This window comes from Ranitomeya variabilis, chromosome 5 (genome assembly GCF_051348905.1).
Source record: "Ranitomeya variabilis isolate aRanVar5 chromosome 5, aRanVar5.hap1, whole genome shotgun sequence".
Taxonomy (NCBI): domain Eukaryota; kingdom Metazoa; phylum Chordata; class Amphibia; order Anura; family Dendrobatidae; genus Ranitomeya; species Ranitomeya variabilis.
This window is the reverse complement of record NC_135236.1, coordinates 343,017,351-343,034,273: the sequence shown is the minus strand read 5'-3', so window position 1 is coordinate 343,034,273 and position 16,923 is coordinate 343,017,351. Positions and strand designations below refer to the sequence as shown.

At 44.1% G+C, this 16,923-nt stretch overlaps 1 protein-coding gene across 4 annotated transcripts in view; it reads left to right on the top strand.

Annotated features, from left to right (window-relative positions):
• Positions 1–16,923, top strand: part of REDIC1 (regulator of DNA class I crossover intermediates 1) — a 252,366-nt gene that overhangs the window by 115,680 nt on the left and 119,763 nt on the right. For 2 of the 4 annotated variants that reach the window (XM_077261050.1, XM_077261047.1), the window contains exon 2: positions 1,154–1,193. In XM_077261050.1, the coding sequence (XP_077117165.1) occupies positions 1,154–1,193 (40 nt within the window). Of the gene's footprint in view, positions 1–1,153; positions 1,194–16,565; positions 16,614–16,923 lie in introns of all 4 variants that reach the window. The other 2 variants (XM_077261048.1, XM_077261049.1) reach the window with 2 other exon arrangements.

Sequence of the window (16,923 nt, the reverse complement as noted above, 5' to 3'; positions counted from 1 at the left end):
AGACAAAAAAATTCCAGAAGCAGGAGATTCCGATAAAATCCAATGATTTATAAGAAAAGTATTCAAACATAAATTGACACCAAAACCACCATCACTTAAAAAATAAAAATGTCAAACAAATGCGTTTCAGATGCATGTCCTTAATCACAAGTGCAATGATTAAGGAAATACGTGCGAAACACATTTGCCTGACTAATTTTTTAAGTGGAGGTTGTTTATGTTGCAATTTATTTTTGTATACTTTTCTAATAAATCATTAGATTTTATCGCAATCTCCTGCTCAGGAAATTTTTTCTCTTCTCTAAATTTTTATAGTTACTATTGTAAAGATATGTTTACACAACTATATCTTCTATATAAATAACTGACAGCACTCGGACCAATGTTATCTGTTCAAATGAAATTGTTTTTACAAAGATCGTATGTCTACATTAACAAAAAATTATTTCATGCACTTGTCTCTTTTGTATTTCGGATGAGACTCAATCAGTTTATGGGTGCGCAGTTTTTGAACACTGGAAACTGTGTTTGGTTTTGTGAATTTTAATAACTATTGATGTATAAAAATGGAAGCTGTATGGATGACTTGCTGTATGTATGATAATACAGATAAAAAAAAAATTCTGCGTGAGAACTTAAAGGGGTTTTTTCATCTCCAAGATCATATCCTAATATGTAGTAGGTATTATAATAATATTAGCATATCTCCAATTAGAAATGTAGTATAGTTTTTCTGATTCGTTAGATCTCTTTCCTCATGCAGTCATTGCAGGACCTTTAGGTATCCATGGTTACGACCACTAGCTACTAGCTAACTAGCTGTCACTATATCAGTGGTCATAATCGAGATGTAGTGAATCAGAAAAGCTATACTACATTTCAAATTTGAGGTATTTGATATTATTATTATTACACCGACTACATATTGGGATATAATCTAGGAGATGGTAATACCCCTTCAACCGGATAGTGGAAAAAATACATATTTATATACAAGTTGCAGTATATTTTATAAAAATGCTTTCTGCGCACAAGTATAAAATATTTCTTATATTTCTAACTGGAATCCAAAAATATACTGTACCTGCTAATTATGGTAATATTTTATAGTACATTTCTACTTGCAGAAAAATAACATTTATTTTTCCCATAGGAGCAGAATGATGTTCAAACAAGAAAGGCAGAAACAAAGAGTATGTATAAACTAGATGGAGGGCGGTAATGTCACGTTAGGGGCAGGCATGCGGCGCTGTTGTTGCCTAATGGCATTCTGTGATAATGTAATGACTTTTGCATCAGGGGACTCATGTGCTTGACGCCTACGCTTATATGCATTGTTTTTGTCCCAGTGATGCTGTTGCTCTTCAAGAGTCACATTTGGCGTTTGTTGTCTTCGACGTTGTGCCTTTGCTGCTTTCCTTTCATTGTCATTGGCATACTTTTTTAGGAGGAGCCATGTTGGGGTTGATATTTGCTTTTTAAAGGGGTTTTTCCACGAACAAAAGTTCATTTTAAAAATTGTTTCTGACCGTGTACCGAACATACCACAGCTTCTGGGCAGGGGAGGAAGCAAAAGACAATACTGACCTAACAGCAGGAGATCGCAGAGGATACATTTTGTGAGGTAAAATACTTTTTAAGAACAGTCAGTGAAATATTTTACCTCACAAAATGAATCCACTGTGATCTCCTGCTGTAATGTCAGTATTGTCTTTTGCTTCTTCCCCTGCCCAGTCAATTTTTAAAATGAACTTTCGTTCGTGGGAAAACCCTTTTAATGTGACCGGCTTCCTCTGTCTGTAGACATGTCGCGCATCTGCCACCGAGATCAGCTGAATGATTCACTGCACCTGCGTGTAATTCGCGCAGGTGCAGTAAATCAGACTGCTTCCATCTTTGTGCACGGAGAAATATGATGTGCACACTGTCAAAAAATTGAAGGTGCTGGCTGAACAACCAAAGTCAATTATATAGAAAAAACAGCCGCACTCAAGTCTTTATGTTTACATAGAAAAAAAATTGTTGTTGCTTTTATTCACGTGTACAGACACCACCAAATAATTTCAAAGATAAAGAAGGGTGATTTCGGACAACAGGGTTAACGTTTCGACCAGGCACGGTCTTTCTCAAAACCTCACTGTAAAACAAATAAACTCTATAAGTGTGCTGTACAAATATACACGTGCTGAGATACAGGTAAATAGGTGCCGTACATATATACATATATACAAAAAAGGAAGAACATCGATAACTTCCAGTCAAAAGGCAAATAGACAATATATACAGCTTAAGGCCGGCGTCACACTGGCGAGTTTTACGGACATAAGAGCGCAGAAACTACGTCCGTAAAACTCGCATTACATACGGCACAATTATTCTCAATGGGGCTGCTCCTATTAGCCGTATATTACGGTTCAGTATTATACGGCTTTCTACGGCCGTACAAAATCGCAGCATGCTGCGTTTGTCAGCGTATTGCGCTAATAATACGCCAATGAAAGTCTATGGGGGCGAGAAAAATACGGATTCCACACGGACCTGCAGTGTGACTTGCGAGAAATACGCATCGGTGTTAGTGAAAAGTCGGTAATTCAATTGCCGGCTTTTTCCTTCTCCTTCACAAACCCGACATGATATGAGACATGGTTTACATACAGTAAACCATCTCATATCCCCATTTTTTTTGCATATTCCACACTACTAATGTTAATAGTGTGTATGTGCAAAATTTGTGCACTGTAGCTGCTAAAATAAAGGGTTAAATGGCGGAAAAAATTGGCGTGGGCTCCCGCGCAATTTTCTCCGCCAGAGTGGTAAAGCCAGTGACTGAGGGCAGATATTAATAGCCAGGAGAGGGTCCATGGTTATTGGCCCCCCGTGGCTAAAAACATCTGCCCCCAGCCACCCCAGAAAAGGCACATCTGGAAGATGCGCCTATTCTGGCACTTGGCCACTCTCTTCCCACTCCCTGTAGCGGTGGGATATGGGGTAATGAAGGGTTAATGTCACCTTGCTATTGGAAGGTGACATTAAGCCAGATTAATAATGGAGAGGCGTCAATTATGACACCTATCCATTATTAATCCAATTGTAGGAAAGGGTTAAAAAAACACACACACACATGATTAAAAAGGATTTTAATGAAATAAACACAGCGGTTGTTGCAATAATTTATTGTTCTCGCAATCCATTTGCAAACCCTCGCTTGGCAAAATAATAAACGCACAATATACATACCTTCTGATGTCAGATCACGTCCCACGATGTAATCCATCTGAAGGGGTTAACTAATATTACAGGCAGGAGCCCTGCTAAATGCAGCTGTGCTCCGTGCCTGTAATCCCCCGGCGAATGAATGAAATGTAGGTCAATGACCTACATTTCCTTCAGTCGCGGTGATGCGCCCCCTGGTGGATGTCCTCATATGACCTGGAGCGTGGGAAAAAGTTCCCAGGCTGCAGTTCATGAGAACATCCAGCAGGGGCGCATCACCGCGACTCAATGTAAGTACAGATCACTGCTTTCCTTTCAGCACCCGGGGATTACAGGCACGAGCGAGTGGTTTATCGCAGCTGTGCCTGTAATATTAGTTAACCCCTTCAGATGGATTACTTCGTGGGACGTGATCTGACATCAGAAGGTATGTATCTTGTGCGTTAATTATTTTGCCAAGCGAGGGCCTGGAAATGGATTGCGAGAACAATAAATTATTACAACAACCGCTGTGTTTATTTCATTAAAATCCTTTTTAATCATGTGTGTGTGTGTGTGTTTTTTAACCCTTTCAAACAATTGGATTAATAATGGATAGGTGTCATAATTGACGCCTCTCCATTATTAATCTGGCTAAATGTCACCTTCCAATAGCAAGGTGGCATTAACCCTTCATTACCCCATATCCCACCGCTACAGGGAGTGGGAAGAGAGTGGCCAAGTGCCAGAATAGGCGCATCTTCCAGATGTGCCTTTTCTGGGGTGGCTGGGGGCAGATGTTTTTAGCCACGGGGGGGCCAATAACCATGGACCGTCTCCTGGCTATTAATATCTGCCCTCAGTCACTGGCTTTACCATTATGGCAGAGAAAATTGCGCGGGAGCCCACGCCAATTTTTTCCGCCATTTAACCCTTTATTTCAGCAGCTACAGCGCTGAAATTTTGCACATACACACTACTAACATTAGTAGTGTGGAATATGCAAAAAAAAAGGGGATATGAGCTGGTTTACTATATGTAAACCATGTCTCATATCCTGTCGGGTTTGTGCAGGAGAAATGAAAAGCCGGCAATTGAATTACCGGCTGTTCACAGATATCGCGCTGAATGAAATCTAAATACAGAATATATATATATATATGTGTCTCAATGACATATATATATATATATACTGTATATATGTTTTAATGAACATTTGAGCACATAAATCCATTAGATGTCGGTTTTGCAAGCCTGCGCGAAAATCTCGCAGTACGGATGCCATACGGATTACATACGGAGGATGCCATGCGCAAAATACGCTGACACACCCTGCCTACGGATCACTATTTTGGGAACATTTCACCGTATTTCGGCCGTATTACGGCCGTAAAATACGGACCGTATTGTCTTACGCCGAGTGTGACGCCGGCCTAACATGCATTACATAAGGACTAATCTAAGTCCCAAACAACTCTTTTCACAGTACATCACGGACCCAAATTAAGGTCCTGTGGGACCAGGCTAGAAGAAGGACCAGGATAAAGCACGCACTCATCATGGAGCAATTTTTTCGTGCTAGTTCCACGTGGATATCGATAAAAATTGATCAAGACGCTAAAATGATATACTGACCTTGTGCAAGGGTAAAAAGGGAAAAAGAAGTATAGAGGGAGAGTCCATAAAGGCTAGAGGAGAGAAAATAGGTAAGTATATAGTACTGCTACATTAACCTACAAAGACAAGGACCATGAGGGTATAAAACATATGCAATTGCCAGCTCCAGGTAGAGATCACAGGAAGGATGTCCGTTTCATTGGTGTCCATTTGCCATTTGACTGGAAGTTAGAGCGATCTGCTGCCTGCAACATCCTTCAGCATGATCGGTTTGGCAGTGGGTCATTAATGGTGTGGCATTTCTTTGGAGGGCCGCCCTCCATGTGCACACCAGAGGTAGCCTGACTGCCATTAGGTGCCAAGATGAGATCCTCAGAACCCTTGTGAGACCATAGGCTGGTGCAGTTGGCCCTGAGTTCCTCCTAATGCAGGACAATGCCAGACCTCATGTGGCTGGAGTGTGTCAGCAGTTCCTGCAAGATGAAGGCATTGAAGCTATGGACTGGTGCGCCAGTTCACCAGACCTGAATCCGATAGAACACATCTGGGACATCATGTCTCGCATCATACACCAATGTCACGTTGCACCACAGACTGTCCAGGAGTTGGCGGATGCTTTAGTCCAGGTCTGGGAGGAGATCCCTCAGGAGACCATCTGCCGTCTCATCAGGAGCATGCCCAGGCATTGTAGGGATGTCATACAGGCACATGGAGGCAACACACACAACTAAATATCATTTCCTTGTCTTGTGAAAACACAACCAACATGAAATGAGACAAATACCTCTTTTGTATATTAAATCAGATCTGGATTTGCAAGACACTTAATGGAGAGCATATTTAACATTTAGACTATGTGCTCACATTGCATTTTTTAAGTGTTTCTGCTGTGATTTTTCGCTGCAGAAACACATCCCATTATTTTTAATGGCATTCCACAACTGTTGTGCTCATGCTGTGTTTTTGTTTCTCAGCGGCAACACAGCATGTGTTCAGGGTCGAGTTCCCACCTCTGCACAGGGGAAATCTCGAACCACCTCCACTGCGGTCTCCCATTTTTCTCCAGCCGCAGTGGAGCCTGCTCAGCGGAGACGTCGGTCCCAGCATCTGGCTCAGCCTGATACTGTGCAGATAGTTTCTTCTGCTTTCCCAGGCTCAGCCACTGTAGCCAGTACTGGTCAGTAGGGTTGAGCGACCTTAGCTTTTTTAGGATCGAGGTGGGTTTTGTGAAACCCGACCTTCTCGGATGTCGGATCGTATGGAATCGGCCGATTCTACTGTAAAGTCGGGTTCCGGACCCGGAACACGAAACCCAATGTATGTCAATGATTCTCATTCTCTCTCTCTCTCTCTCTCTCTCTCTCTCTCTCTCTCTCTCTCTCTCTCTCTCTCTCTCTCTCTCTCTCTCTCTCTCAACTATAAAAGGTTTGCACGGCACTAGTATCACTCCATGTTATGAGCTTGCTATTTGTGGTCGTGCCTGTATGTGGATAGGGTTTGGCTGAAATAAGCCCCTAGAATACCGGCACCTCCAGTGAGGAGTTTGTATGTATGTATTCAGGGCTGGCTAATAGCCACTAGAATTCCGGTTCCTCCGGAGAGGAGTGTTTGTGTGCTTCTCTGTGTGCGTGACCACTGACTGCCATCAGCTCAGCAGTTAGGCTACGTTCACATTTGCGTTGTGCGATGTTGCGTCGGAGACGCAACGCACAACGCAAACAAAAACGCAACAAACCGCACGCAAAAACACTGCGTTTTGCGACGCATGCGTCCTTTTTTGCCGAAATTTGGATGCAAAAAAAATGCAACATGCTGCGTTTTCTGCGCCCAACGCTTGCGGCCAAAAAAACGCATGCGTCGCAAAACGCAACACAACGCATGTCCATGCGCCCCCATGTTAAATATAGGGGTGCATGACGCATGCGGCGACGCAGCGGCGCCCGACGCTGCGTCGCACAACGCTAATGTGAACGTAGCCTTAGCTGTGTTTCTCTGTGACGCTAACAGGGCACAGCATGTTTTTTTCAGTGTGACTCAGTAAAGTAACTGAGTGCACTTATACCGCCATATAGTGCCGTCATCTTCTAGCAGCAGGTTCTCTCCTGACCCCGGGCTGCGAACGCCCCAATTATAGCATCTATATTGACTCGGTGCGCTCCGCCCGTCCTTACAGCATGTTCATTAATTTTTCGGAATAGCAGCGATTTTGACGCTGTAGAATTGTATTGGAACGCATAAAAAAGCATGAAAAACGTGACATACGCGATAAAAACAAAACAAAAAAATTCTAGAAAAACACGAGCGGATTTCCTGGCAAGGGAGTCCGGTTTTGATGTGGAAAATTCTGCTTAGATTCTGCAACGTAGCCTTAGACTGTTATATAGAGGGGCCAGAAGACCGCAGAATCTGATTTCTCCAACTTCTGCACTGATTTGAAGCACTTCACCTTCATATTAAAGGTGTAAATTTCTTTTAGCAGTGCAATGGTTAATCTGTTCAGTTGAGAGCTCCTGGAGCATTAAGGGCATTTTCTCACGTGCCGGATTACATCCGGATTAGCTGAGGATTGAACGCTGCATACAGCCGCAGCGTTCGACCCGCAGCGTCCAGATGTTACATCATAGTGGAGGGGATTTCGTGAAATTCCATCTCCGCTATGTGTGCGAACACGCATCCGCGGCCCTGCGTTTACGGACATGCGGCGCGTCTTTTTAGAACGCAGCATGTCTGTTGGAGCGTCACCGCAAGGTAAATCACAGGGCCCTATGTATGGGGTGTGGAGATTCCGGATGTGTGCAATGAACACATCCGAAATCACTGAGCATACAGAAGGGGGCGGCGTGGGTTTTCTGCGCCGTCCAAAGCGCCGTCATTACGGACCGTGGACACGCACCCTAAGGCTCTCAGTTGTTCTCTGTTAGCCACTCCCATCTCCTACATAAACTAGGTTCTGCCTATCACTCATTGTCAGAGTAGCTTATGCTGCATGGCTGAAAGTTGTTGTTGGTTATTATTGGAGAAGGTTTTTGGTGGATTTATCTGTGACTGTTGCTGAGTCTTGAGTGTGTGATTGATTATTCCCTTCTCCTACTTTCGTTTAACCCAGGTGTGGGCAATTAATTTTCCTGAGGGGCCACATGAGAGACCATGACTCTTGTGGAGGGCCAAACTAATAGCTCGAAATTAATTCTACTCAATATTAATTTATTAATATTAACCCCTTAAGCCCCAAGGGTGGTTTGCACGTTAATAACCAGGCTAATTTTTATAATTCTGACCACTGTCCCTTTATGATGTTATAACTCTGGAACGCTTCAACGGATATCGGTGATTCTGACTTTGTTTTCTCGTGACATATTGGGCTTCATGATAGTGGTAAAATTTCTTTGATATTACCTGCGTTTATTTGTGAAAAAAAACGGAAATTTGGTGAAAATTTTGAAAATTTCGCAATTTTCCCATTTTTATGCCCTTAAGATATGTCACACAAAATACTTAATAAGTAACATTTCCCACATGTCTACTTTACATCAGCACAATTTTGGAACCAAAATTTTTTTTTGTTAGGGAGTTATAAGGCCGGCGTCACACTAGCGAGTTTTACGGACGTATGAGCGCAGAAAATACGTCCAGAAAATACGCATTGCACACGGCCCAATGATTCTCTATGGGGCAGCTCCTATCTGCCGTATATTACGCATCCGTAATATACGGTATGTTACGGGCGTAGAAAATCGCAGCATGCTGCGTTTGTCAGCGTATTGCACAAAAATACGCCAATGAAAGTCTATGGGGGCGAGAAAATTACGGATTACACACGGACCATGCGTGTGACTTGCTAGAAATATGCACCGGTGTTCTATATTTAAGCCGGTAATTCAGTGCAGTGTACAGTAAAATCACACTGACAGAATAGAATAGGTAGAATAAGTGTGTACACATAGAATGTGTGTGTATATATACATATATATATATATATATGTGTGTGTAAGTGAGACACACAGATATATATTTATATTTAATTCAGCGCTAGATAGCAGAAAAGCCGGTAATTCAATTGCCGGCTTTTCCTATCTCCTTCACAAACCCGACAGGATATGAGACATGGTTTACATACAGTAAACCATCTCATATCCCTTCTTTTATTACATATTCCTCTTTACTAATGTAAGAAGTGTCTTTGTGTAAAATTTGGGGGCTGTAGCTATTAAATTAAAGGGTTAAATGCTGGAAAAAATTGGCGTGGGCTCCGCGCAATTTTCTCCGCCAGAGTGGGAAAGCCAGTGATTGACGGCAGATATTAATAGCCTAGAGAGGGACCATGGTTATTGCCCCCCCCGGCTAAAAACATCTGCCCCCAGCCACCCCAGAAAAGGCATATCTGTAAGATGCGCCTATTCTGGCACTTAGCCTCTCTCTTCCCACTCCCCTGTAGAGGTGGGATATGGGGTAATGAAGGGTTAATGTCACCTTGCTATTGTAAGGTGACATTAAGCCAGGTTAATAATGGAGAGGCGTCAATTATGACACCTATCCATTATTAATCCAATAGTATGAAATGGTTAATAAAGCACACACACATTACTAAAAAGTATTTTAGTGAAATAAAGACACATGGTGTTTTAATATTTTATTATACTCTTAATCCACCTGAAGACCTGAAATAAAGTTAAAAAAACAAACAACAATATTCCATACCTTCCGTCGTTACAGTCTTGACCCACGCTGTAAATCCATCTGAATGGGTTAAATCATTTAACACCCAGGAGCTCTGCTAATGCAGCTGTGCTCCTGGCTGTAAAACTTGGTGAATGAATGGAATGCAGGGGACTGTACTGTAGTTACCCCGAGTTGCGGTGCTGCGCCCTCTGCTGGATGAACTCATATGAACTCGAGCGTGGGAAAAAAGTTCCCACCCGTGAGCACGGCCGATTGCATATGACGTTCTATTCTGTCACTGGGAATTAAGTCCCAGGTCACCTCAACAGGATAGTACGTCATATGGGATTAAGGGGTTAATTGCATCACTTAATAATGAGCATATTTAAGTATGCTGACACCCCCCTATTTATTTTTGAACTCCCCACAGCCCCTTATATACAGCATGAGCCCCACACAGCCTCCCTATATATGGCATGAGCCCCACACAGCCTCCCTATATACGGCATGAGCCCCACACAACCTTCCCATAAACGGCATGAGCCCCACACAGCCTCCCCATATATATTGCATGAGCCCCCACACAGCCTCCCCATATACGGCATGAGCTCCACACAGCCTTTCCATATACAGCATGAACCCCACACAGCTTCCCCATGTACAGCATAAGACCCACACAGTCTCCACATGTACAGCATGAGCCCCACACAGCCTCCCCATGTACAGCATGAGCCCCACACAGCCTCCCTATGTACGGCATAAGCCCCACACAGCCTCCCTATATACGGCATGAGCCCCACACAGCCTCCCCATGTACACTGTATGAGCCCCACACAGCCTCCCCATATATGTGCATGAGCCCACACAGCCTCCCCATATATGGCATGAGCCCCACACAGCCTCCCCATGTACAGCATGAGCCCCACACAGCCTCCCCATGTACAGCATGAGCTCCACACACCCTCCCCATGTACAGCATGAGCCCTACACAGCCTCACCATGTATGGCATGAGCGCCACACAGCCTCCCTATATACGACATGAGCCCCACGCAGCTTCCCCCCATATGCGTCATGAGCCCCACACAGCCTCACTATATACGGCATGAGCCTCACACAGCCTCCCCATATACATCATGAGCCCCTCACAGCCTCCTCATGTACAGCATGAGCCCCACACAGCCTCTCCATGTACAGCATGAGCCCCACACAGCCTCCCCATATACACTGCGCCACACAGCCTCCCCATATATGGCATGAGCCCCACACATCCTCCCCATATACGGCATGAGCTCCACACAGCCTTCCCATATACGGCATGAGCCCTACACAGCTTCCCCATGTACAGCATAAGACCCACACAGTCTCCACATGTACAGCATGAGCCCCACACAGCCTCCCAATGTACAGCATGAGCCCCACACAGCCTCCCCATGTACAGCATGAGCCCTACACAGCCTTCTCATGTATGGCATGAGTGCCACAGAGCCTCCTTATTTACGGCATGAGCCCCACTCAGCTTTCCCCCATATGCGTCATGAGCCACACACACAGCCTCCCTATATACGGCATGATCCCCACACAGCCTCCCTATATACGGCATGAGCCCCACACAGCCTCCCCATATACGGCATGAGCTCCACACAGCCTCCCCATATATCCCCTTATACAGCATGAGCCTCATACAGCATCCCCATGTACAGCATGAGCCCCACATCCTCCCCATGTACAGCATGAGGCCCACACAGCTTACCCATGTACAGCATGAGCCCCATACAGCCTCCCGATGTACTGCATGAGCCCCAGTTTCCCCTTATACTGCAAGAGGCCCCACACAGCCTCCCTATAAACTGCATGAGCCCCACACAACCTTCTTATATACAGCATGAGCCCCACAGTCTCTCCACATACTGAATGAGGCCCCACACAGACTCCCATATACTGCATGAGGCCCCCACAGCCTCCCCATATACTGATTGAGCCCTACACAGCCTCCCCATATATTGCATGACAGCATACAGCCTTCCCATAGCCTCACCATGTGCAGCATGTCACCCCATAGCCTCCCCATGTGCAGCATGACACCCCCATAGCCTCCCCGTGTGCAGCATTTCACCCCCATCGCCTCCCCATGTGCTGCATTTCACCCCCATAGAATCACCATGTTGACCAGCATAGAATCCCCATGTTCACCCCATAGAATCCCCATGTTCACCCCGTAGAAACCCTATGTTCACCCCATAGAATCCCCATGTTCACCTCATAGAATCCCCATGTTCACCCCCATAGAATTCCCATGTTCAGCCCCATAGAATCCGCATGTTCACCCCCATAGAATCCGCATGTTCACCCCCATAGAATCCCCATGTTCACCCCCCCATAGAATCCCCATGTTCACCCCCGATAGAATCCCCATGTTCACCCCCATAGAATCCCCATGTCCACCCCATGGAATCCCCATGTTCACCCTCATAGAATCCCCATGTTCACCCTCATAGAATCCCCATGTTCACCCCCATAGATTCCCATGTTCACCCCCATAGATTCCCATGTTCACCCCCATAGAATCCGCGTGTTCACTCCCATAGAATCCCCGTGTTCACTCCCATAGAATCCCCATGTTCACTCCCATAGAATCTCCATGTTCACCCCATAGAATCCCCATGTTCATACACATGAAAAAAAACCCACATACTCACCTCAGTCCCGTTCCCAGGCGCCCTGCTTCTGTTGCTGTCTCCGATGCGCTGACTCTCTGGCTGTACACAGCTAACGCGATGACATGACGTCATCGCGTCAGCTGTTTCACAAGCTGATTAGTGGAGGAAGTGGCTGGAGGCCCCACCTCCACCAATGCTGACTGCGGGAGACAGCAAGCCGGGCAGGCACGATGCGGGCTGCAGACCTCAGGTTTTCAGCCCCACGGCTGTCTTGGTCCACATCGGCCCTCTGGCTGTCTCAGTCCGGCCCGCGGGCCGCACTTTGCCCAGCTCTGGTTTAACCCCATCCTCCAGAGCCCGGTGCATTCCTCTGTTGCATGTGTTGTGGCAGGTCAGCTCATTCAGCTGCTTTCTGAGGTAGACATAGGAACACTTGGTAGTAAAATCTCTGGATTTTTTTTATTTTATTTTTGCAGCTCAACGTTATAAACTTCTTTGAATTACCTAGGGCAGCGGTCCCCAACCTTTTAGACCTAGAGAGCCACATTCAACACTGAGAGAGGGTCGCCAGCCACATTCAGCTCTGAGAGGGGGTCACGAGCAACATCCTGCTCCTGTCCCCCTCAACGTAGTGTCAACCAAAGCCCCCTCTAACAGGTACCATTATATGTGCATCCAGATCTGCAGGGCTACTCAAAAATTCACCATTTTGAGATGTACTCTTCATACCTGTCTGCTAGACCTGGAGCTAATGCACCAAGCTGGCAGACAGTCGCGAGCCACAATTCATGGGACGCGAGCCATATGTGGCTCCCAAGCTACCGGTTGGGGACCCCTGACCTAGGGGATCAAGGTGCTCACCACACATCTAGATACATTCCTTGAGGAGTCTGTTTCCCTTCATTTCAAGCAGTCACTATGGGACGTGGCTCACTGTAGTTACCTCGCACTTACAAGCCCTTTTTCTCCCTTGATGAACCCTGGTCTATCCTTCTTGGGAAAATGCGTCGGGATGGGTCTGCACTAGATTGGATGAGTGCATCCTATATTATTTGTCTATTTTAGACCACTGCCATGAAATTTATGGCATAATTATTATTGTCTGTATCAACTTCCATATATGTCTTAATGGGTTTCTCTTTATCCATATTCATACATAACTCTGTTGTTATCATAATTATCTTTTATGAGTAAGGAACCCATGTTTTGTTCATTGGTGACTTTGAAAGCATGAGAGCTAGTTATCTAAACTCTGGTTTGCTATTGATATTCTGTATGCAGATCACCAATGTGTTGTTCTATGATGCTTTCTACTATAAACCGAACTGTTCTCTTTTTTTTGTCTCACTGTTGACATAGAAGGTGTCTTATACTGAGAGCCGTCATCTATAGTTTTTCTAAAAATATGGACTATTGATATAGATTAAAGGGAATCTGTCACCTACTTTTTCGTATATAAGCTTCGGCCACTGCCATCAGGGGCTTATCTACAGCATTCTGGAATGCTGTAGATAAGCCCCCGATGTAACCTGAAAGATAAGAAAAACAAGTTATATTATACTCACCTGGGGAGGCAGTCCAGTGCGGTCCGGTCCGATGGGTGTCGCAGGTCCGGCGCCTCCCATCTTCATGCGATGACGTCCTCTTCCTTTCTTCTGTCGCAGCTCCTGCGTAGGCGTACTTTATCTGCCCTGTTGAGGGCAGCGTAAAGTACTGCAGTGCGCAGGCGCTGGACTTCTCGGACCTTTCCCGGCTCCTGCGCACTGCAGTACTTTGCTCTGCCCTCAACAGGGCCGATAAAGTACGCCTGCGCAGGAGCCACGACAGAAGCAAGGAAGAGGATGTCATCGCATGAAGATGGGAGGCGCCGGACCTGCGACGCCCATCGGACCGGACCGCCCCCCTCAGGTGAGTATAATATAACTTGTTTTTCTTATCTTTCAGGTTACATCGGGGGCATTCCCCTTGAGAAAGCACGTGGGTGGCGAAACGCGCGTCGGGGCGTTCCGGCAGCGATATTTATGATGGGTAAGCATTGACTTTACTTCTAAACTATTTATGGGTGTCCATTATATTTGAGCTCTCATCATTTGGGCACAATACACTGCATAATGACCTTAAAGGGTGTTTTTGTGAGCCGTATATATGACCAATACTAAAATCTATATATAGTCAAAATGCTTAATAAGATATAACCAGTATATAATCGCTGTTAAAACATGGAACTTGGATTGAGTCTTCTGATATCTTCATATGGTATGTTGTACAATTTTATAACAATTTTTCAATAAACTTTATTGATTTTATTTCTTGTGGTATGGTGGTCTGTGAGTACTTGGTACTCATTTTTTGGTACTATTACATCGGGGGCATTACAGAATGCTATAGCTAAGCCCCTGATGGCGGTGTGCGGAGCTTATATGCAAAAAAGTAGGTGACAGATTCCCTTTAATTGTTGCACTACAGCACTTTATTGTTATTGGTGTTGGTTTTCTGTTAGTTTCTCCCTTTAGGGTCATAAGGGAGAGCCGATGTTGAGTGGGGGCGCCATGTCGTACTTACGGTGCCAACATTCGCAGTAAGGTAGGGTAAGGAAGGGAGAGTTCACTAACCCCCCAGATTATCTTTTCTATTATTGATAAGACTGTGTGATTTAAACACCTTTTACCCTAATCTATGGGTAATTTTACCTTTACTTAATAAAAGTTACCATATATTTTCGGAGTATTACTTTTTGCTCTTGGTTAATAGGGCTAAAATAACTTTTTTTTGTGGGAAAAAATGTGATTTTTTTTTCATTTTCACAGCTCAACGTTATAAACTTCTTTGAATTACCAAGGTACTCACCATCCAACATCTAAATACATTTCTTGAGGGGTTTAGTTTCCAAATGGGGTCTGTTACGGTGGATTTCCACTGTTTAGGCACATCAAGGGGTCTCCAAATATGACATGGTGTCCTCTAATGATCCCAGCCAATTTTGCGTTCAAAATGACAATTTCATGCTCATTTCTTTCTGAGCTCTGCTGTGCGCTCAAACAGTAATCCCCCCCCCCTTATGGGGTATTGGCATACTTAGGAGAAATTGCACATTTTTTGGTCCACTTTCTCCTGCTACCCTTGAGAAATTAAAAAAAATTGAGACTAAAAGAACATCTTTTGTTTTCACAGCTCAACCTTATACCTTTCTGTGAAGCACCTGGGGTTCAAGGTGCTCACCTCACATCTAGATAAGTTCTTTGAGGGGTCTAGTTTACAAAATGTGGTCAGTTATTTCAGTTTTCCACTGTTTAGGCACACCAGGGGCTACGCAAATGCGACATGGTGTCCACTCTGGATTCCAGCCAATTTTGCATTCTTAAAGTCAAACGGTGCTCCTTCCCTTCTGCTCCCCATCATATGAGGTATCGGTGTGCTCGAGAGACATTGTACAACAAATGGTCTATCTCCTGTTACCTTTGTGAAAATAAAGAGATTTGGGTCTAAAGTAAAAACTTTTGTGAAAAAAGTAAAATGTTCATTGCTAAAATTCCTGTAGAGCATCTAAAGGGTTAATAAACGTCTTCAAAGAGGTTTTGAGTACCTTGATGGGTGCAGCTTTAAGAGTGGTGTCAATTTTAGGTATTTTCTGTCATATAGCCCCATCAAAGTCACTTGAAATGTGATGTGGTCCCAAAAAAATGGTTTTGTAAATTCTGTTGGAAAAATGAGAAATCACTGGTCAAATTTTAACCCTGCTAACTTCCTAACAAAAAAATTATGTTTCAAAATTTGTGCTGATGTAAAGAAGACATGTGGAAAATGTTATTTATTAGCTATAAAGTGTGACATAATTCTCTGGCTTAACCCCTTCATGACCAGGGATATTTTCGTTTTTTCGTTTTCGATTTTTGCTCCTTTTCTTAAGTCATAACTTTTTTATTTTTCCTTTAATATGGCCATGTGAGGGACGAGCTGTACTTTTGAACGACATCATTGGTTTTAGCACGTCATGTAGTAGAAAGCAGGACAAAAATTCCAAGTGCGGTGAAATTGCAAAAAAGGGCAATCCCACACTTGATTTTTGCTTGGCTTTTTTACTAGGTTCACTAAATGCTAAAGGGGGTGATTTAAACTTTTTTTTAATTTTTTTTCCATATTTTTTAAAACATTTTTTTTTTACTTTTGCCATGCTTTAATGGCCTAACTAACTAACTACGAACTAATTTTAGCACTATCATGAAGAACAATATGTCATGAAAAAAAAATGCGGTCCATTGAAGCATTACAGAGTTTTTACTTGATGAATTGACTCTGGTCAGAAACTTAAAATTTGGCCAGGCCATGAAAGTGAAAACATGCTTGGGGATAAAGGGGTTAATAAACTGTAAGAATTCATTATTGCTATATCTTTCTCCCCAATGATCCAATTAATTGAATTATGTGGTATTTTGTGGTAGATTTAAGCGACGCCCATCGGACCCGAAATGAACCGGGACCCCCCCTGGGTGAGTATAATCTAACCTGTTTTTCTTACCTTTCAGGTTACATTGGGGGCTTATTTACAGCATTACAGAATGTTGTAGCTAAGCCCCTGATGCCGGTGGCCGTAGCTCATATACGATTTTTAGGGTGAGAGATTCCCTTTAAATGATTCAGAAATACACTCTGTACATTGTTAATGTGGTAAATGACTATTCTAGCTGCAAACGTCTGGTTTGTAATGCAATATGTTCATAGATATATAGAGGCCCATTTCCAACAACCATCACTCCAGTGCTCTTATGGTACTTTGTGTGTGCTAACTGTGTAAGAAGG